At 34.5% G+C, this 23,290-nt stretch overlaps 1 protein-coding gene across 3 annotated transcripts in view; it reads left to right on the forward strand.

Moving 5' to 3' along the window:
• Positions 1-23,290, forward strand: part of LOC132749353 (uncharacterized) — a 73,754-nt gene that overhangs the window by 32,377 nt on the left and 18,087 nt on the right. For all 3 annotated transcript variants that reach the window (XM_060739081.1, XM_060739083.1, XM_060739082.1), the window contains exons 9-14: positions 1,537-1,700; positions 4,668-4,786; positions 6,171-6,726; positions 8,739-8,879; positions 13,807-13,892; positions 20,467-20,537. In XM_060739081.1, the coding sequence (XP_060595064.1) occupies positions 1,537-1,700; positions 4,668-4,786; positions 6,171-6,726; positions 8,739-8,879; positions 13,807-13,892; positions 20,467-20,537 (1,137 nt within the window). The remainder of the gene's footprint in view (positions 1-1,536; positions 1,701-4,667; positions 4,787-6,170; positions 6,727-8,738; positions 8,880-13,806; positions 13,893-20,466; positions 20,538-23,290) is intronic.

Here is a 23,290-nt window from a genome sequence, read left to right on the forward strand (position 1 = left end):
TAAGGGTCTCTAGGGCTTAAAATAGAAACAATCTTAAGACATCTTCTACAGAACTAATTGATGGATGATCACTAAACTTTGTCTGTAGCATTCTTGTGTATTTTTTTTTGTTAAGAATGCTCATATTAATTTGATTGGCCCCTTTTAGGGGCCACTAAAGCTAAAAATAGAATTACCTTTAAACGTCTATTTCTTCAGAACTAATTGATGGATGGTCAACAAACTTTGTCGGTAGCATTCTTAGGTAGTCTTTTATAAAGTTTGTTCATATATATTTGATTGGCCCCTTTCAGAGGCTGCAAAAGCTAAGAATAGAAATACCTTTGAATGTCTATTTCTACAGAACTAATTGATGGATGATCACCAAACTTTGTCTGTAGCATTCTTAGGGACTTTTTTTATCAAGTTTGCTCATATTAATTTGATTGGCCCCTTTTATGGGTCTCTAGAGTTAAAAAAAGAAAAACCTTGAGACATTTTCTACAAAACTAATTGGCGGATGATCACCAAACTTTGTCTGTAGCATTCTTTGGTAGTTTTATATCAAGTTTGCTCATAATAATTTGATTGGCCCCTTATAGGGGCCACTAAAGCTAAAAATGGTAGAACCTTTGAACATCATTTCCTACTGAAATAATTGATAGATGATCACCAAACTTTGTAGCATTCTTAGGTAGTCTTTTTTCAAGTTTTCTCATATTAATTTGATTGGCCGCATTTAAGCTTAAGCGCCCCAGGTCATGGCATTTCTTCAAATTATTGTTTATACGTACTAACGCGAAAAAAATATGGTGATAGAATACAGCAAAATCAGTATTGAACCGCACATTACATGTTTAATATAACTTTGACCGTGTTTATCCTTCTTAACGTTTTAGTGCATCTTTTTCAATATTGATTTTCTTGAAATATTTTGGCTAATCTGGAGGCATGCTGCTTTAAATGTAGAGCGTAGATATTTTGCATAAGGCATACCGTATTGGACTTCTACCAAGATTGTTCAAATAATAGCCCTTGGTTCATAATTGCCCCCAGGGTGTAATGTGATTTTCCTTATTTGTTTATAGTAACAGTTTTAAAATCTTTTTTCTTCAAAACCACAAGGCCAAGGGCCTAGATATTTTGCATGAGTCATTGTCTGGTAGACCTCTACAAAAATGTTCAAATGATAGCCCTGGGGTCAAATTGGCTCCATATATGTATATTGTGAAAATATGAAGGACCCGTTGTCTTCAAAACCACAAGGAATAGAACTTTGATATTGAGATGTTTGCATAAAGGATTATTAAGTGACCATCTATTAAGTTCATTCAAATTATAGCCCTGCGATCTAAATTGACCCCACTCTTTATTATATTGATACAGTGAAAATATTTAAAAATCTTTATATATAATATATATGAATGGTATTGAACATTCTATAACATGGACATGTATTGCATAATATGATAAAGGATGTAATACAAGATAATTACCAAACAAGAAAAAGGACATTATAACATTTTAATTGTTTGATAAACTATGAATTTTCTTCAGTGAAGAGGAATTAAGCGACACTATTGTCCTTGATCCACAGTGGTTGATAGACGCTTTCAAAAGTCTCATTACTGCTCAAGACTTCTGCAGCAGGCAAGATCCAGCAATATTTCAAGAATGGATAAAGTTTGGAGAGAGTGCAATTTTGAAAGAAACACTTGTTGGTAAGTTCAGTATTTAAAAGAATTGCAATATCTTTACAAAAGAAATTAATATGTACTGAAATAGATCTGATTTCTGATTAGTCAAAACATTGTTGTTTTAAGGTGAGCTTTGTGATTAGTCTGCCTCAGCCCATTTTGCATCCAGCATCTGATTTGTGTCATTCTTGAAACAGCATCTCCTATACAGATAGTCCAATATTGTTAAAACTAAGCATGAATGATTCGGCATGAAGGTCGTGAAAAATATAAGCCAAAGAACTAGAGCTTAGCTAAGTATTTAGCATGAAACATCTTCTAGTGGGTGTCTACAAAACTTGTTCAAATAAAATGTTAGCTCGACCTAAGAGGTAATTGATTTTTATGCTCTCCGAAGGGTGAGCATATAGTGACGGCTTTGTCTGTCCGTCCGTCTTTCTGGCAGTCCGCTATTCTTGTCCGAGTCATAACTTTGAAACAACAAAAGGAATCAACATGAAACTGTAGATAGATAGATCTCATTGAGTAGAAGTACAGTGCAAAAGAACCATTACTTTGTCCTGCCTAATTTTGGTGTTATTGACCTTTGTTAGCTCACCAGAACCGAAGGTTTAGGGTGAGCTATGAGTATCAAAGGGGCTTCCGTCTTCATGCCTCAACAATCATGTTCTTCTCTGAAACCGCTGGACAGATTTACTTTAAATTTGGTCTGTAACATCCTTGTGACAGTCACACCTAAATTTGCTCATATGATTTCAAGTAGCTCTTTTTAGGGGTCAAGAGAGCTAAAAAGAGAAAAACCTTTTGACATCTTCTACAGAACCAATTGATAGATGATCACCAAACTTTGTCTGCAACATTATTAGGTAGTCTTTTATCAAATTTACTCATATTAATTTGATTGGCCTCTTTTAGGGGATCTAGATATAAAAATAGAAAAACCTTTAGACATCTTCTTCTACAGAACCAATTGAAGAATGATCACCAAACTTTGTAGCATTTTTAGGTAGTCTTTTATCAAATTTGCTCATATTAATTTGTTTGCCCCTGTTAGGGATCAAGGGAGCTAAAAATAAAATAAACCTTTAGACAGCTTTTTGTGTCCCAACTTTAGGGGTGGGGCATTTAGATTTACCCTTTCCCGTCCGTCCATATGTCCGCCCGTTCTCTTTTGTGTCGTACGTAGCTCAAAAAGTATTTTACCTAGAGTCATGAAACTTTATAGAAATGTTGAACAGCATTTGTAGTTGTGCACCTGGGTAATTTCGTGTGGATATATTTAGTATTCTTTTAGTTATTGCCCTTGACTTAGTAAAAATTTCCAATTTTTAACTTGTGTCGCATGTAACTCAAAAAGTATTCGACCTAGTGTCATGAAACTTTATAGAAATGTTGATCAGAATGTAAAATTGTGCATCAGGGGTTTTGCTTGTGGATGTATCATGTTAAGTTAGAGTTATTGCCCTTGACTTAGAAAATATTTGCAATTTTCAACTTGTGTCACATGTAGCTCAAAAAGTGTTTGATTTAGAGTCATGAAACTTTACTGGAATGCTGCTCAGCATGTAAAGTTGTGCAACTGAGATTTCACTTGTGGATTTATCCTGTTTTGTCAGATTAATTGCCCTTGACTTAATGAAAACAGTTCCATTATGTTGTGTTATTTGTTCCTGGAGTGCTTGAGTTATAATCAACCAACTTTACAGGAATAATGATCAACATCACTGTGAAGCTATGCACCTTGGGTTTTGCATGTAGATTTTGTTCAGTTTTGTTGGGGTTATTGTCCTTGACTTACAGTAGTATAAATTTGCAATTTTCAACTTGTTCATGCATAGCTCAAAAAGTATTTGACTTGTAGGCCTGAAAGTTAACAAGAATGATGGTCAGCATGCGTACTTATACACATTGGGTTTGCTTGTGGATTTATTTAGTATTTGTAAAGTTCTTGCCCGTTACTTAGTAAAAGATTTTTATTTTTCAAAAAATATTTGACCTATAGTCATAAGATTGACAGAACAGTGGCGCGTTGGGGCCATCCGTGTCCTATGGACACATTTCCAGTTTAAAACTAAAATGTCCAGAATTTAGATATTTGCCACTTGTTAGAAGATGGATAGAACCACACTCACAGGACTGATCTTATGATAATGTTAAAGGTGCCATTGAGGTGCATTAAAAGTCACAAGAGATAACATTGCTTTACAAATTTTACTTCATTGAAAACTACCATTCCAAAACTGCTTCGGTATTAGACATGTAACATCACCATGTAGTCCATTGCAGGTTAAATGTTTATGCCTCATATTTGTTCCCAACCCCGGTGTCACTGAGTTTAACTTAACTTTTATATGAAAAACATATTCAAATATTGTTATGCCCCCCCCCCACTAGAAGAAGAGGGGATAAATTGTTTTGCTAATGTTTGTCTGTCTGTCGGTCTGTCCGTCAGTGAGCTATAGTGATAGCCCTGTGTCAATCTTCAGTTGTCCGTCATTAAGATTTCTATATCTCCACCAATAGTGGAATGACCCTATGGTTGTCCCCTTTCAAAATCTTATGGTGGCAGTGTGTTAAACATCCTTGGCCACTAGAACTTAAGATAGAAAAAAGTGTTAAATGAATTCTTGGTCTCAATAATCCAATAAATATTTACATATTTATAAATATATAAAAATTTGCAGAACTGATCATTTGGCAGTTCTTTATAAAATTTTGTAAAATTGTTCCGGTTTGCTGAACAAGATTACCACTATCACTAAAAAGGAAAACTTTTAGATAAGATATCCGTCTTCACTAAAAACTATAAAGGAATATGTAGCTCATAACAAAAATTGCTCAAATAATTCGTTTTTGAGCCCATTAATATAGATGTTTTTAAATGATATCTTGTTTATGTTTAGTATATACTCAGTTGAATGATTAATTGTTTATATATCATAATTTGTTTTTATGTGATGAATTTTAATTTCATTAATTCTGTATTTATAGAAAAGATCTGGGACCCGAAAGGGAATATTGAGTTTCACAAACACAGACACCTCCTGTTAAAGTATCTGGAGAAATTAGGTATCATTGCCAAACCTCATCATCTCCCTGGTACATCTGATGTGAGTATAAAACATGTTAAGATATATATATTTTAACTGACAATTCTTACTCTAGATTAACAGTGCAAACAATTTTTTCATGCAATATTTAGTATCTGATTTAGTTTTACAAAATGTTAAGATCATCTGGTCTTAGAAAGTAATTAGACATATATGAGCTCCACTGAGGTCAAAGGGTCTAAAGACATAAACTTTCAAATCCTTACACAGATCAAGTCAAACACTTAAATATGTCTGCAAAGGAAAAGAATGTAGTAAAAATGAATTTGAAAGTTGATTTTTGTGTAATTCTTAACCTTATTTGACGGACAGTGTTTTGTCCCTTTCTTGTAATCCTGTGATGCCTTTATTTAAGCTTGTCCGTCTAATAACTTAAGAATCCATTGACCCACAGTCTTCATATTTGGCATGGAGTTTGGTTAGGTAATGACAAGTAGATGACTGTTATAGATTTTGAAATCACTGGGTCAAAGGTCAAGGTCAAAGGGGTATGTAGTTCAAAATGATTGTCAGCTCAATTGCTTTAGAATGCTTTGGTCAACTGTCTTCATAATTGGCATTGAGGTTGGTTATGACAAGTAGCTGACTGCTATTGATTTTGAGGTCAAATGTCAAGGTCAGAAGGGCTTTGACTATAAAAGGCTTGTCTGCCCAATCAATAACTAGTATCCTTTGACCCTCAGTCTTCATATTTGGCATGGGGGTTAGTCATGACCATCAGCAGACCCATAATGCCTTTCATGTCACTGGGTCAAAGGTGAAAGTCACAGCGCCCTTGACTTCAAAAGCTTGTCCGCCAAATAACTTAAGAATCCTTTGACCCACAGTCTTCATATTTGGCATGGAGGTTGGTCAAGACCATTTTGTGACACCTATGATTTTGAGGTCACTGGGTCAAAGGTTAACGTCAAGGGCATTAAGTTCAAAAGGCTTATCCGCTCAATTGCTTAAGAATGCTTTGGTCAACAGTCCTTATATTAAGTATTAAGGTTGATTATGACTAGTACATGATTCTTACAAAGCAGTATGCGGATGATAGAGGCAGTACTATTTTCTGAACAGTATTTGATTGGGTTAACAACACTTATAAAAAAGGTTAGTAAAAGCATAGACTGCTAGGTTTTTAGGCTGACGCAAAATATTTCTACATATTTATAAAATGTAGCTTTAATGTTATTTAACAAAACTGGTAGTAAGGATTTTAAAAAAAACAATAATATTTGGTCATTTTGCAAAATAATGACGGTTCTGGTAAAACAGGGTGAGCGAATGATTTTACAATTCGCCCTGACCATCAAATATTTTTTAATGACGGTTATGTCAAAAAACTCAGTGGAGGCATTTTAAGAAGAATTTTCTGTAACTTCATGTTTGATCATTACAGGTAACTGATTACTACTTTGCTCCATGTTTCCTGAAACAAACACCACCAGATGATTTGTTATCTCCAAAACGGTTACCTGAAAATAGGATGTCGACAAGTAAACTGTGCTTGACAACAGAATTACAATTTTTACATGCACATGTTTTCAACAAACTCCTTGCAGCTTGTATCAATAAATGGCAGCTATCAAAAAAAGATGGAAATTACTTGGTTTACCGTGGATGTGCTATATTTGATCTGGAACAAAATCATACACTTTATGTGTATTTTTTCAATCATGTAATTCAAATATGGCTCACAAAATACAGCACAAAAAAGGAAAAGCCTAGCCAATCTGTATGTCTTGATGTTTACACATTCATCTTAGACCGGCTCACCAACTGTTTGAACCGTTCTGGTAACGTGAAGGTGTTATTCAAATGTTCGTCTTCAAAGCACAATTCAATTGAAAATATGTTCCCAATAGATGAACTGTCAAAAAAATCAGAAGTTGAATGCAAATGCACGACAGAAGAGCATGTGTTTGAAACAAAGGAGCTTACAGAGTATTGGCTCAGTAAGTACCAGTTGAATAACCATTTGGTATTATTAAAATATTAAATGAATCAACTTTAAATCCAGGATATTTTCATTGTTATTTCATTTTACCGGTATATCATATGACTTATTGTGTGATCACAAAAAGTACAGAATAAAAAGTATAAAAATAAAGTTTGTTTCATGTGGGAGAGGTATATGATAATACTTTTAGTGTATGATATTCAGTGTATGAATCACCTGTCTCTTGCTATAGTTATGTAAGAATGTTAAATAATGACAATGCATTTCAACTGACAAGGATTAGTCAAACACTGTTCACTAAGAAGATAAGGTAATACCGCTTGTGCTTGAAAAAATGAACGGAGGGGCAGTTAATCTTGAATATCGCCACAAGGCCTCTTATGTGTTGGTGTGTATAAAACTCATACAGGTTTCAACAATTCAATTAACTAAAACTCGATACATAAAATTAGGCAAACACATTTGGCAAGTATTTTATCTAGATAAATAGAGAATATTAATGCGTGTAAGTTCAATATGAATTAATTGAACAAGTTGAATATAATGATATTATGTGAGCCTCTGGTGATCATAATATTGTTTTATTCAATGAGTTCAATAAATTTAGTAATTTTTTAGCTCATCTGTGACAAAGTGACAGGGTGAGCTTTTGTGATCGCTTTTCGTCTGGCGTCCGTCACCTTTGAAAATTGTTCAAATAATTTAATTCCATGCAGAACTCTGGTTGCCATGGCAACCAAAAGAAAAAACTTTAAATATCTTTTTCTAAAAAACCCAAAGAGCTAGAGCTTAGATATTTGGCATGAAACATCTTCTAGTAAGTGTCTACCAAGTTTGTTCAAATAAAAGCCCTTGGGTCAAAATTGGCCCCGCCCCAGGGGGGTCATTGATTTTCCCTATATGCATATAGTAAAAACTTTAAAAAAATGTTCTTTTAAAGAACCCAAATAGCTAGAGCTAAGATATTTAGCATGAAACATCTTCTAATGGGTGTCTTCCAAGTTTGTTCAAATAAAAGCCCTGGGGTCAAAATTGGCCTCGCCCCAGGAGTCATTGATTTTCCTTATATGTGTATAACAAAAACATAAAAATTCTTCTTTGAAAAAACTCAAATAGCCAGAGTTTAGATATTAAGCACGAAGCATCTTCTAGTGAGTGTCTACAAAGTTTGTTCAAATAAAAGCCCTGGGGTCAAAATTGGCGCTGCCCCGGGGGACATTGATTTTTCTTATATGTGTATAGCAAAAACTTAAAAATCTTCTTTGAAAAAAACTGAATAGCTAGAGTTTAGATATTAAGCACGAAGCATCTTTTAGTGAGTGTCTACAAAGTTTGTTCAAATAAAAGCCCTGGGGTCAAAACTGGCCCTGCCCGAGGTGTGTCATTGTTTTTAACGGTATGTGTAAAGAAAAAACTGGACCAGCTGGCCCTTAGATGTTTAGCATGAAACATCTTCTAATGGGTGTCTACCAAGTTTGTTCAAATAAAAGCCGTGGGGTTTAAACCGGCCTCGCTTCGGGGGCCTATATACAGGTGAGCGACTTCAGGGCCATCATGGCCCTCTTGTTTTATCACATACCCAGAATAAAGACTGTTTGAAGTGGAAAAGAACCATTTTTATTGAGCCTAAAGTCTAGCACATCTTATCGCTATGTTTATATAAAATAATCCTTTGCAGAATTGTTTTTAAGTTGCAAAAGTATTTATCTAGCTTGCATACTCTTGGCCATCCAGTGAAGATGTAAAATGTTTATGTTCATCTGTAATGAAATGATGTGTTGTTTTTTTGTCAACCATTCTCTTGTTCGTTCTTCAGCGTGTATGCATTTAGAAGTAAAACAAGATTCCTTTTTGCCCGCGCACTCAATAGATGTTGATAATGATTTAAATACTTTTGATATCTTATATCAATTATTCTTTTATTTAGTATTAAAATAAACCAATGATAGTATGTTTTACTATTAAAACAAATGTAAATAAGATAACTTTCATCACTTTCTTTTTTAGATGCAAAAATGTTTCAAAAGAGTTCCTGTATCTTTGATGGTAGATTGATGCTATTGCAAAGCCATGAAATAATCACCTTGGAATCATCATTAGATAAAGAGCCTATAGGACAAGGTCGAATTGGCACAGTATATTGTTGCAGTAAGTATATGTATGTCCTAATTCAGAATTTGCTATATAGTGACTGCTTTTGTTAATCCCTTTCGCAAAGCGGAAAGGGGAATATAGGAATGGCCTCCCTCTGTCAGTCCGTCAGTCCTTCCGCACTACCGAATAGTTATAGGGTGCCATTTAACTGTAAACAGAACAAAAGAGTAGAGTCCATTCCGTAACAATTGAGTAAGGGGCTATTGGCCCTCTATTAAACAAAAGAAAATGACAAAATAAATGGCCCCTTATTCCATTTCGGCCGGACATCCATTTGTCTGTCTCTAACACTTTCATGTCTGCTCCATAACTTTTAAACCGCTGAAAAGTTTTTTGAAATAACTTGGCACAAGTGATCACCATAATGAGACGTGAAGAGCACAAAAATTTGGTTGCTACCCCCAAGGTCAAGGTCACACGTAAAGGTCAAATGTTGAAAAGTCTTCATTTCATAATAAAAAAGTCTACATTTCTTGTCCGCTCTATAACTTTTTCACTGCTGAAAATTTTTTGAAATAACTTGGTACAAGTGATCACCATAATAAGATGATGTGCAGAGCGCAATAATTGTGCTGCTACCCCAAAGGTCAAGGTCACACTTAAAGGTCAAATGTTGAAAAGTCTTCATATCCTGTCTGCTCCATAACTTTTAAACTGCTGAACTTTTTTTTAAATAACTTGGCACAACTGATCACCATTATAAGATAATGTGCGGAACGCAATAATTGCGTTGCTATTCAAAAGGTCTAGGTCATTCTTTGAGGTCAGATATTGAAAGTCTACATTTTTTGTCCGCTCCATTACCAAAATTTTACATACTTTTCACAAAACCTGTTGGCGAAATTTGTCGAAAACATGGTCTGCAATGTCACTTCTATGCTGACGATTCTCAAATATACATTTCTTTCAAACCGTTGGACAACACCAAAACTGAACTTGTACTTGATTCTGTCTCAAACTGCTTAAAAGAAATAACATTCTGGATGAACAGCAACATTCTCAAACTGAATTCAGACAAAACAGAACTTATAGTCTTTTCGTCGGGTAGCAATACAGACTCAGTGAAAAATATAACTGTCAATGTGGACCAAGTTGAAATCAAACAGTCATCAAGTGTAAGGAATTTGGGTGCATTCCTTGATTCAAGGGTTAATATGGAACATCATGTTAGCTCCGTGTGCAGATCTTCGTATGCCCAAATAAGTAAGATAGGACGTATTCGAAAATATATCAACGAAGAAGCTACAAAAACACTCGTTAACTCTCTCGTGACATCAAGACTGGATTATTGCAATGCTCTTATATATAGTATACCTCAACAAACCATGAAAAAACTTCAACTTGTTCAAAATACTTCAGCCCGTGTGATTAAACGTACATCTAGGAAAGATCATATTACACCAGTGATGAAAGATCTTCATTGGCTGCCAATCGAATATAGAGTGAATTACAAGATCTTATTACATACTTTCAAGTCACTGAAACAACAATCTCCATCATATATGCAGGAAATGATTCAAGTTTATTCCACTTCCCGAAATCTGCGCTCTTCAAATGCACCTGTACGATTAGTGCAACCAAAAACTAAACTGAAATTTGGTGAAAGGAGTTTTTCGGCATCAGCTCCTAAGCTATGGAATTCACTACCAAGTCATCTAAAAAACTGTAACACAGTAGAAAGTTTCAAAAAACATCTTAAAACACACTACTTCAATTTAGCTTATGGAAAATAATCAGTGACTGTTATGAATGAATTTTATAAACAGTGAATACGAAGTATCTGTTATTTGAATATAAGTTTTATTAAAAAGTTGTTTTTTTTGTTTTTTTTAAACAAACAATTTTTAAATCAATTTAGTATTTCTATTGTTTTATAATGATGATTTAGCAAGATCTTATCTATTATTATATATTGAAGACAATTTTAATGTATGACAATAATATTGTAAAGTGAGTTTTAAGGATCTTTAAGTTATATTGTATTAATATGTAAAAATAATTCCATAATTTATACTTTTAATTAGTTAATGCAAAATATTTTTAATGTTCATAATCCTGTTCATTTATATTGTTTTAGACATATATGATTGATATAAAGCGCCTTTGAACATTTTAATGAAAAGGGCGCTATATAAATGTGGTATTTATTATTATATTATTACTTTTTAAACGCTGAATTTTTAAAAAAACAAGCAATTATCATAGTATTACAAGCAATTCATAAGTACCCTACCGAATAGAACACCAGCAGCATTATGTAGGGCCATTGGCCATTCACTTATGTCTCTTTAAAAGAAAGGATGGCAACGAATACCAAAATCAATACTCGAGTACTCGGTCATTTTTCCGATCGAGTACTCGGTTACTCGGATGTTTTATCACACAATATCAACACCGTCTGCATGCTACTTTCGTTTTCTATTTTAATTCGTAGAATTCGTAACTATAAATAGGACTGCAATTAAAACATATATAAATTAAAACATCAGAATTGTCAATGACAGCCTTTATTATATACCTACAAATTTTCTCCCTAAAATACAGGATGAACTTTAAGCGAAAATACGCTTGAACGGATTGAACGGATAGAATATTCCATATATGTAAGTGCCGGACTTATTTTGCCGTTGGTTCCGATATTAGATGTGTATAAACGTAGCATTTGGAAACGGAAACCAAAATTATAAAAGGCGTGGCTGGTTTTGCAAAAATTACGTATTTATCTGTGGGTCATAAATTTATTTCTTGACAGCTTCATTTCATTTTCTGAAATTTCTTATAGAAGTGTAATATAATGAAAATCATTTATAATTCAAACGAAAAGGTATATAATAAAAGGAAAATTATGTTGTAGTAGCTTTCTGAGCCTACAGTATACCTTTTTCTAGTCGCAGTGTTGGAAAATTGATATTTCGCTCGACCTTCGGTCTCGCGAGATATCATTTTTTCCACCGCTGCTAGTAGTAAAATACAAAGCTACAACATAATATTCCGTATATATTTACGTTTTCATGATTAACAAGTTTCGGCTACAAACTGTCTAATATTTAAAGGTCATTTTATATCATTAGAGCCGAATGACGTAACGACACAAATTAAAAGTGATCACAGCAAAAAGTTTTTATGTACAGACAGACAGTCAGACTGAAGGACACTCTAAAGTAATTTTTTAAACATCCCTGTTATCAAAATATAACATTTTTTAAAGCAAAATTCTGAAAAGGAGATAACTCTGGAAAAAAATATAGAAGACGTCATACACAATGTGATGACTAGAAACTTATATTTAAAGTTTGAAGAAAATACCTTAAGAAATAAAGAACTTATAGTGAAAAAACCTAAAAACTAGAATCAGAAATCTTGAAATTCAGTCAATTTGTTGCCATAGCAACCAAAATTTTAGCATAGAAAAGGATGTGCATAATCTGAAGACTGCCATCTGCCCATATTTCAAGTTCCATAAAAATATTTTCAATACTTTTTGCGTTATCACTGGATCCAGGTTATGTGTAAAATTTGACATATTTTCAGTCTATTTGTTGCCATAGCAACCAGAATTTTCAACATAGGAAGAAAAGAAAAAGACGAGCATAATCTCCATACTGCCATTTATCCATATATCAAGTTTCATAAAAATATTTTCAGTACTTTTTGCGTTATCGCGGGATCCAGTTTTGTGGACGGACGGACTGACGGACGGACGGAGGGTAAACCTAGAGTCCCCTCCGATAAACCGGTAGGGAACTAATAACTTGACACAATTAATCACCATTAAAAGAACATGTGCAAAGGACAATAATTGGGTTGCTACCCCCAAAGTCAAGGCCACACTTACAGGTCAAATGTTCCCTCCATAACTTTTAAACCTCTGAAATTTTTTTAAATAGCTTGGCACAAGTAATCACCATTATGAGATGATGTGCAGAGCGCAATAATTGAATTGCTAACCCTAAAGTCAAGGTAACACTTACATGTCAAATGTAAGAAAGTCTACATTTCTTGTCTGTCCATAACATTTAAACCACTGCAATGTTTTGAAGATATTTTGGCAGAAATGATCACCATTATGACACCATTGGCAAAGCACAATAATAAGTCACGACCCTGAAGGTCAGGATCACACTCAAAGGTCCAATGTAAAAACATCTATTCATGTCATGTCAGCTCTATAACTTATTGACAATTCAAAAGTTTTAAAATTACTTGGCACAAATGACCCCCACCATGACACAATCTGCAGAGCACAACATTCAGGTTGCTACCCCTAATGTCGAGGTTATAATGTTTTCCATAACTTTTTGACTTTTTGAATTTTTAAATAACTTGGCACATATAGTCACCATTTTGAGACTATGTGCTTATGACATGCATGACACAACATCAAGGTCATGGTTGGTAAAAGGTGAAGAAGAACACATTCATGTTCACTGCGAGAGGGGATTTAGCTGTCCTTCAGACTGCCTTCTTTCAGCATTATTTTTTCTTATAATGATTTACAAAAAATAAAAAAGATTTATCCAATTAAATTATGCCATGGCACATAAGAATGCATCAATTGTCAAACTGTACATAAACGTTTTTATAATCAAGTCTTAAAAGCAAATACTGAAAAAGGGGATTACTTTGCAAATTTGATTGTCTCATTAATTATCATGTCATTGTTGTTTTATTTTCTTGTGCATTGCTTGTTTACTTCATGCATTATCCATTGATGTTAACTTGTTAAGACTATTATTGTATTTACAGACCTTTAATGACTTGTGCAGCATCTTTTGATAGCAATCGTTATTCTTTATGGGCTCAAGAAATTTAAAGAATAAAAAAACAAATATAAAAATTTATTGTAAGTGTTTGTTGATTTAGTAGCAAAATTAAACTTAATACAATATTGTTAATCAAAGTTCTTTCGTTATTTGTACAGACAATCAGGAAATATTTGGAATTCCTGTTGCCGTGAAGAAGATAAAAACAAAAAGTGATCCAAAAATTAAAAGTCAAGTCAGAAGGGTAACTATTTCTTTGCAACTTATAATGTAATTTATTATAATCATTATCATAGAAACAGTTTCTGTATTCAACTGGAACAACATATTGATGTGTGTGTGTGTTTGTTTATGTTTATTTGTCCACCTGAGCACGAAGTGCTCAAGGGTGAGCTTTTGTGGTAACTCTGCGTCTGCCGCGCGTCCTTCAAAAATGGTGTGAAACTATTTCTTAAAACAATATCTCCTCCTGTTCCAATTGTCCAATATTGTTAAAACTGAGCTGGAATGTGCCTGATATGTTAAAGCTCTTTAAAATTTAATTCCATGCTAAATTCTAGTTACCCTTGCAACCCAAAGAAAAGAAATAAAATAGTGAGTGTCTACCAAGTTTGTTCAAATAAAAGCCCTGGAGTCGAAATTGGCTCTGCCCCAAAGTTCATTGATTTTTCTTTTAAGTGTATGTATATATTTAAAACAAAACAAAATTTTGTCGTAAAAAGTCCAAAGGGCTAGAGCTTAGATATTTAGCATAAAACATCTTCTAGTGGATGTCTACAAAGTTTGTTCATTTCAAATTTGGCTCTGTTCAAGGGCAGTGATTATCCTTAAATATATAAAGTAAAAACAAAAATAAATCTTCAGGCAAAAAACCGGAAGAGTTAGAGCTTAGATATTAAGCATCATACATCTTCTGGCGGGTGTCTACCAAATTTGTTCAAATAAAAGCACTAAAGTCAAAAATGGTCCTGCCCCAAGGGGTCTTTGATTTTCCCGTTTTGTATTTAGTAAAAAGAAAAAAAATCTAGTTATATTATACAATAGAGACTTTCGCTTAGATATTTGATATGATACATGGTCTTTGTGATTAATAAGATAAAGTAAAGTCAAGAAAAAAAATAAGATTCTAAATTATTATCTTTGAATTTATGATGATTTAATATATCAACAAATATTTATAAAAATCAAAAGTAAATGTCTAAATTTTCCTTATTGCAAGCATTTTTACAAATATTTACAGTATATATAGCATTAAAATGCACTAATTAATTGGCTCTTGAACTCTTATTAAATGAGGCTGCAGCATAGATATTTATGAAACATTTTCAGGTGGGCCTCCTTAGTAATTTGTTCAAATTATAGCCATTGGGTCAAAATTGGACCTTAACAGGGGTGGGGGACATAGATTTTCCTTATATTTACATATTAAAATATTACATATTAAAACACTTAAGGTACAAGAGCTAAAGCTTTTTGTTTGACATGATGAAGCATTATCTAGTATACTTCTACTAAGTTTGTTCAAATTATAGCCCTTGGGACAAAATTGGCTCCACCCCAGGGTTCATTGATTTTCCATATATGTATTGAGTAAAGCAAAATAAAGCTTCTTTTATTATACTATAGAGACTTCAGCTTAAATATTTGATATGAAACATTATCTGCTGGACCTCTACAAAAATTAGTAAAATTTATAGCCATTGGATCAAAATTTGCCGGCCTCAGGGGATCATTGATTTTTATGCGCCCAGAAAAATTTCGGGGCAGCATATTATTGCCAATTGTCCGTCCATTCGTCAGTCCCTCCGTCCATATGTACGTTCCAAATTCCTGTCTGGCCCATAACTTTGTTATTTGAAGTCGGGTTCTACAACTATTTCACAGAAATGATCACAGTATCGAGACGACGTGTGGCTCGCAACTGTGATTAGGGTCGCTACTTTGAAGGTCAAGGTCACAGCATGACCTTGAAGCATAATCGTGTCCGGCCCATAACTTGGTTATTTGAAGTCGGATTTTACAACTATTTCACAGAAATGATCACCATATTGAGATGACGTGTCACATGCAAATTTTGGTCGCTACTTTGAAGGTCAAGGTCACAGCATGACCTTGTAGCTAAATCGTCTCCGGCCCATGATTTTGTTACATAAAGTCGGATTTTACAAGTATTTCACAGAAATGATCACCATATGAAGAAGACATGTCGTGTGCAACATTTGGGTGGCTACCTTGAAAGTCAAGGTCACAGCATGACCTTGCAGCAAAATCGTGTCTGGCCCATAACTTCGTTATTTGAAGTCTTATTTTACAACTATTTTACAGAAATGATAAACATATTGGAATGACGTGTGGCACGTAACATTTTGGCTGCTACCTTGAAGGTCAAGGTCACAACATGACCTTGCAGCAAATTGTGTCTGGCCCATAACTTTGTTATTTGTAGTCTGATTTTACAACTATTTCACAGAAATGATCACCATATTGAGATGACGTGTCACACGCAAATTTTGGTCGCTACTTTGAAGGTCAAGGTCACAGCATGACCTTGTAGCTAAATCGTCTCCGGCTCATAATATTGTTACATAAAGTCGGATTTTACAAGTATTTCACAGAAATGATCACCATATGGAGAAGACATGTCGTGTGCAACATTTGGTCGGCTACCTTGAAAGTCAAGGTCACAGCATGACCTTGCAGCAAAATCGTGTCCGGCCCATAACTTCGTTATTTGAAGTCTTATTTTACAACTATTTTACAGAAATGATAACCATATTGGGATGACGTGTGGCACGTAACATTTTGGCTGCTACCTTGAAGGTCAAGATCACAGCACGACCTTGCAGCAAATCATGTCTGGACCATAACTTTGTTATTTGTAGTCTGATTTTACAACTATTTCACAGGAATGATCACCATATTGAGACGACATGTGGCGCACAATATTTAGGTCGCTACCTTGAAGGTCAGGGTCACAGCATGACCTTGAAGGAAAATCGTGTCCGGCCCATAACTTTGTTATTTGAAGTCAGATTTTACATCTATTTCACATAAATTATCACCATATTGAGACAACGTGTCGCGCCCAACAAATGATTCACTATGTTGAAGGCCAAGGTCACAACATGACCTTGAAGCAGAATCTTGTCCGGCCCATAACTTCGTTATTTGATGTGGGATTTTACAATTATTTCACAGAAATGATCACCATATTGTGACGATGTGTCACCCGCAGCATTTTGGTCGCTACCTTGAAGGTCAAGGTCACAGCATGATCTTGCAGCAAAATCTAGTCTGGCCAATAACTTCGTTATTTGAAGTCTGATTTTACTACTATTTCACAGAAATGATCACCATATTTAGATGACATGTCTCACGCACATTTGGGCTTCTACCTTGAAGGTCAAGGTTTTAACTTGACCTTGCAGCAAATCGTGTCTGGCCCATAACTTCGTTATTTGAGGTCAGATTTTACAACTATTTCACAGAAATGATTACCATATTGTGACGATGTGTCACCCGCAGCATTTTGGTCGCTACCTTGAAGGTCAAGGTCACAACATGACTTTGCACAAAAATTGTTCAGGCCGATAATTTTTGTGCCCCCACGTTAGTGGCGGGCATTTAGATTTACCCTTGTCCGTCTGTCCGTCCGTCCTTCCGTCCGTCCGTCCGTTCACTTTTGTGTCGCACGTAACTCAAAAAGTATTTGCCCTAGAGTCATGAAACTTTACAGGAATGTTGATCAGCATGTGTAGTTGTGCACCTGGGTATTTTCGTCTGGATATTTTTAGTATTTTCAGAGTTATTGCCCTTGACTTAGTAAAATTTTGCAATTTTCAACTTGTGTCGCATGTAACTCAAAAAGTATTTGACCTAGACTCATGAAACTTAACAGGAATATTGATCAGCATGTGCAGTTGTGCACCAGGTTTCGTGTGGAATTATTTAGAATTTTTAGAGTTATTGCCCTTCAATTAGAAACTTTTTGCAATTTTCAAATTGTGTCGCAAGTTACTCAAAAAGGATTTGACATAGTCATTAAACCTTATGGGCAGGTTGCTCAGCATATTTAGATTTGCACCTGGGGTTTCGCTTGTGGATTTATCCAGTATTTGTAGAGTTATTTCCCTTGACTTAGTAAAAAGATTGACAGAACAGTGGCGCGGTGGGGGCACCCGTGGCCTATGGACACATTTCTAGTGTTATTTTAGGTTGGATTTTACAACTATTTCACAGAAATGATCACCATATTGAGCCGACGTGTCGTGCGCAAGTCGGTGGTTAGATCTCATTGAGTAGAAGTGCAGTGCAAAGAACCGTAGTTGCTCTGCCTTGCCTAAGTTTGGAATAATCACATTTTGAACTTTTTCTCGGACATAAATCTCAAAACTACAAAAGATATACTTTTCTGTGTCCATAACCTATTCGGGGAGCATTACCCGGTTGAACCGGCTCTTGTCCTATGTATATATTTTAAAAACAAAAAAACCTTCTGCTTTTATACTATAGAGGCTTTTTCTTATATATTTGGTATGAAACATTGTCTGTTGAACCACTACAATTTTTTATGCCTCCGGGCATATAGTAATTGAACCGTCCGTCCGTTTGTCCGTACGAGGTTAACCTAGAACGGCAAATTGGATTTTTCTTAAGTTCTACCTGTACCAATGGCTTCTAAGGTTACACATTTACTAATCAATACAAAGTACATGATCTGGGCAAGTTACATAACTCTGGCTTTCATATTTACCAAGTTATTGCCCTTTTCAGCACTTAGAAAATGAATAATGGTTAACCTAAAACGGTTAAGTTCTATCTATACTAATGGCTTTATAATTTCCACACTAACTTATCAATACAAAGTGCATGATATTGCCAAGTTATATAACTGTGTCATCCATATTTCCCAGTTATTTCCCTTTTTCCACTTTGAAAATAGGGCCTTGTCTGGTTAACCTATTTCGGCAAGTTGCATTTATCTTAAATTTCTCCTAATTGCTTAATTTCTTTAATGATATCTTTCATATTTAGTAGGTGGATACCTTTGATGGTCCTCTAACTTTTTTGTGGAGTAAGCGGTCTCTAGGGTCAAGGTCACTGGTTTAAAAAATAAATATAAACATTTTTGCTCATACAGTCTTTTTTTTTAGTTGATGTCTTAGTTTAATACAAACATGCCAAGGGAGGTCCTCCTTCTTTGGTTGTAGTAAGGGGTCATTTTGGTCAAGGTCAATGTTACCAATGTCAAGGTCACCAATGTTAAAAATAGATTTTTACAGGTGTATTGACCTTATTCTATAGACAGATGTTATTTATAATTGATAGAAAATAAACGTTGATGGAGTTAGTGGTCAGTTGGGTCAAGGTCACCAGTGCTAAAAATAGATTTTTTCACATTTGCTCATACAGCCTTTATTAAGTGGATATATTTTATATTTGGCAGGAAGATAACTTGCATGGTATTCATCCTTTTGATTTGGGTAGGGATCAGTTGGTCAAGGTCACTTGTGCTCAAAATAGATTTTTACACTTTTGCCCATACAGCTTTTATTTATTGACAGATGTATTTTATATTTGGTAGGAAGATAACTTGCATGGTGTTCTTCCTTTGGATGGAGTAAGAGGTCAGTTGGGTCAAGGTCACCAGTGCTAAAAATAGATTTTTACACTTTTGCCCATACAGCCTTTATTTATTGACAGATGTATTTCATATTTGGTAGGAAGATAACTTACATGGTATTTTTCTTTTGGATAGAGTGAGGGGTCATTTTGGTCAAGGTCACCAGTGCTCAAAATAGATGTTTACACTTTTGCCCATATAGCCTTTATTTAATGACAGATATTTGGTAGGATGAAGTTGAATATTTTTCAACTTCACAAGTCAGAGCAATGACTTGGCAATTATATTATATATTATATTTTTGACAATTACAAAATGCCATGACTTTTTCAAGCTACATAACTTGTGTTTACAATATTATGGCAATTTTTCTGTCCATAATTGAGTGAATGCGTAAACATTTTTTGAAATATTGCTACTGACAAGAATCTGAGCCGGGGGCATTTGTGTTTAAAAAACATGTTCTTGTTTTTAAATGATAACCCTCAGGTCAAAATTGGCCCAATCCTCGGGTGGGGGGATATACTTAAAAATATAGTAAAAAAATAAACAGAAATTTTTGTTTCTAAATCTACAAGAGCTAAAGCTTAGATTCCATCGCAGCCAGTTACTTAATAGCAGCTATTGATAACTTTATAGAATACTGTAAAGATTCATAGCAACCTGTGACTTCCATACTAAACATTAACCTTCCTTAGCAACGACTGAATCTACCATTGAATTTTTTAGCAGACACTAACTTCCAATGAAACCGTTTATTTTGTATAAGATCCAGTAATGTCTTTTGTAACTATTGGTTAGCAAAAGCAACCAGTATTGTTTTTACACATGCACTATTTTAGATACAAATATGAACTCTGTGATTTCAGTTTCTGATTTAGATTTTATATCTGCTATCGTTAATCGTTTACAATATTACTTGTCATGGAGAGTATTGATATTGAGGTGAGCGAAATGAGGGTTATCATGGCCCTCTCATTGTTATGTCGCGGCATTCCTTCAAAAATCATTCGAGAGAATATTATCCTAGCTGTTTCAGTCTCTTGCACTTCATGATTTAATTTTACCCACATTGTGTAAAATGTATTATGATTTAATGTGAAATGAATACCTCTTTAATGGATGTGACTGTTTGGTCACATTATTACTGCGTTATGTTAAACTGTTGATACTGATTAAAATTCTTTCATTTTAGGAGAAGATAGCCTGTAGACTCATGAACCCATTTATACTACCTCTCCTAGCTGTTGTTGAAAAATCAAAAGAGTAAGCTGAAAAAGTATTTATAGTATTATATGTTTTGTTCATATGAGCACAAGTCGTGAGGGTAAGCTTTTGTCATCACAATTTGTATGTCAGTGCATCTGTACAAAGGGTTATTAATAATAGAAATTATGACTGAATAGAAGAAACGATAAATATCTTCACCATATCTCTGGGAAATGTCAAGCCATTTCCATATCAAGTAATATCCTTATAAGCATCCTATCCGTTTACCCAGAGGGGACTTTAGGTTCTCCATTTGTCTGTTCATCTGTCTGTCTGTACAAACATAGATACTTAAGTAACAATGAGAACAATAGGTAACAGTAAATTTCCTTTGATGCTATTCATTCAGGAAGCTCTTATGTGCTTACTTTTTCTCTTACGTGTCTAAAAGAACAATAGAGAGAATAAAAGAGTAGACACGTAAGTACGAAACTTCGAGCACGTCCATCCTTCTGCATCAAAGGAAATTTACTGTTACCTATTTTTCCCACAGCCACCTAAGTATCACCCACAGCCACCTAAGTATCAATCTATACGTTTGTACATTCGTTCGTATGAATGTACAAATGTATAGATACTTACAGTATCTTTATATTTAAATTACTTAATGCATCTACTTCAAACTTAATATATATGTGTCTTATTATCACTCTAATCATTTGGGAGAAGGTACAATACTCTAACTTGACTATTTCCAGAATCCCCTTGAACGTAGATTTTTTTCTAGAAACTGTTTTTTTTTACTCAAACTTTTTCATTATGCCCCCACTTCAAAGAAGAGGGGGTATATTGCTTTGCATTTGTCGGTCCGTCGGTTCGTAGACCAAATTGTTTCCGAGTGATAACTAAAGAACGCTTTGGCCTAGGAACTTCAAACTTGGTATGGTGATTGGTCATGACCAGTAGATGACCCCTTTTGATTTTGGGGTCAAGGGGTCAAGGTCACATTGACCTTACTGTTTCCAACTGATAACTTAAGAACCCTTAGGCCTAGGAACTTCAAACTTGGTATGGTGATTGGTCATGACGAGTAGATGACCCCGATTGATTTTGGGGTCAAGGGGTCAAAGGTCAATGTCACATTGACCTTGTAGGTAGAGACGGTTTCCGAGTGATAACTAAAGAACGCTTAGGACTAAGAACTTCAAATTTGGTATGGTGATTGGTCATGACCAGTAGATGACCCCTTTTGATTTTGGGGTCAAGGGGTCAAAAGTCAAGGTCACATTGACCTTGTATGCAAATCGGTTTCTGAGTGATAACTAAAGAACGCTTAGTCCTAGGAACTTCAAACTTGGTATGGTGATTGGTCATGACCAGTTGATGACCCCTATTGATTTTGGGGTCAAGAGGTAAGTGTCGAATTGACCTTGTACTTTAAGATGGTTTCTGACTCAACAAGTCAAGTTGCCTTGGTTGATATTTTAATATTAAACTAAAATGCTTTTGGTATACACATTTGAAGGTCTTATGTAATATAAAAACTTGGCTGTTATTAATGGGGCCTACATGATTCATGAAATGTATGCATATTTTATTTGATAAGATTTGTAATAACTTAAATTGCTGCACACAACCTATGGGGTCGCAATAATAATAACCTTGTGACTAGTCATGACCAGTAGATTATCCTTAAGAATTGTTTGTTCACTGGGTCAGAAGTCATGCATAATAACCTGATCACATGACTAATTGGCTGCCCATAGGGGGCATACATGTTTTACCAACATATCTTGTTTGTTATTGCATCCAACATCATAATATCACAACAAGGGTTATAAATCTAGCTGCCATAAAGATTTACTCTCAAAGTGTATGTTAGTTTGTCTGTCTGATCGTTCCTAAAACTGTTTCCTGAGATCACTTAAAGAATTTTTTCAACAAATTTACTTAAAATAGAGAAAAGTTAAAACATAACTTAAAATTATTCATCCTGAATAAATTGGATCTTCGGATTATCTCTTTCATTACTAGGCAGAGAAACTTTACACACATTTCTAAGATATAGACAAACTAAGAACTCAAATGATTTAAGTTCATTCATGTCATTCATTCATTCATTCAGTGACCAATGACCCTTCAGACATTTGCTGGGGTTTTACCCGATAGGGGACTTATGGATTGCTTACGATACTGTGATAATTGCTTGTTTATTAACGGTAGCATCCGTAGTTGTATTGTTGGCTGCTCGTATGCATAGACAAATTCAGATCATCCAAAGATGTCCTTAAAGTAAAAAATTAGTGTTACTATTAAAAGGAATGGATGTATTTCAACATAAATCTACAGTTTTTAAAGCAATACATTTTGTATAAACAGTTCATTGCTAGAATTAAAAATGGGTCTTATCTGGAATGAACTGTGTGATGTATCCTTATTATCCAAGCACATCACATCTTGTTTTTTGTTGTTTTTTTTTGTATTTTTCAGTAACGCTTATGTAAAATATTTATTTAGATCACATCACTTTACAGATTAGATAGTTGAATTAAAACATTTTCCATGTATGGAACTGACATCCACGGATTAATATTTATGAAAATTGAATAAAAGAAATCGCATATATGAGGATTGATCAAAAAGTTCTTAGCCCTATATACTTCCGGTAGTCAAAGAACCCAACTAATGGTCTTACTTTTCAATATAATCGCTCTGTACATCAATGCACATTGCCCACCTGGACTCCAACTTGCTTACCCCTTCAAAATAGAACTTTCTTTTTTAGTCATCAAAAAACTCATTGACCGTCT

Source organism: Ruditapes philippinarum, unplaced genomic scaffold (genome assembly GCF_026571515.1).
Source record: "Ruditapes philippinarum isolate M1 unplaced genomic scaffold, ASM2657151v2 ctg526_1_1_1_1, whole genome shotgun sequence".
Taxonomy (NCBI): Eukaryota; Metazoa; Mollusca; class Bivalvia; order Venerida; family Veneridae; genus Ruditapes; species Ruditapes philippinarum.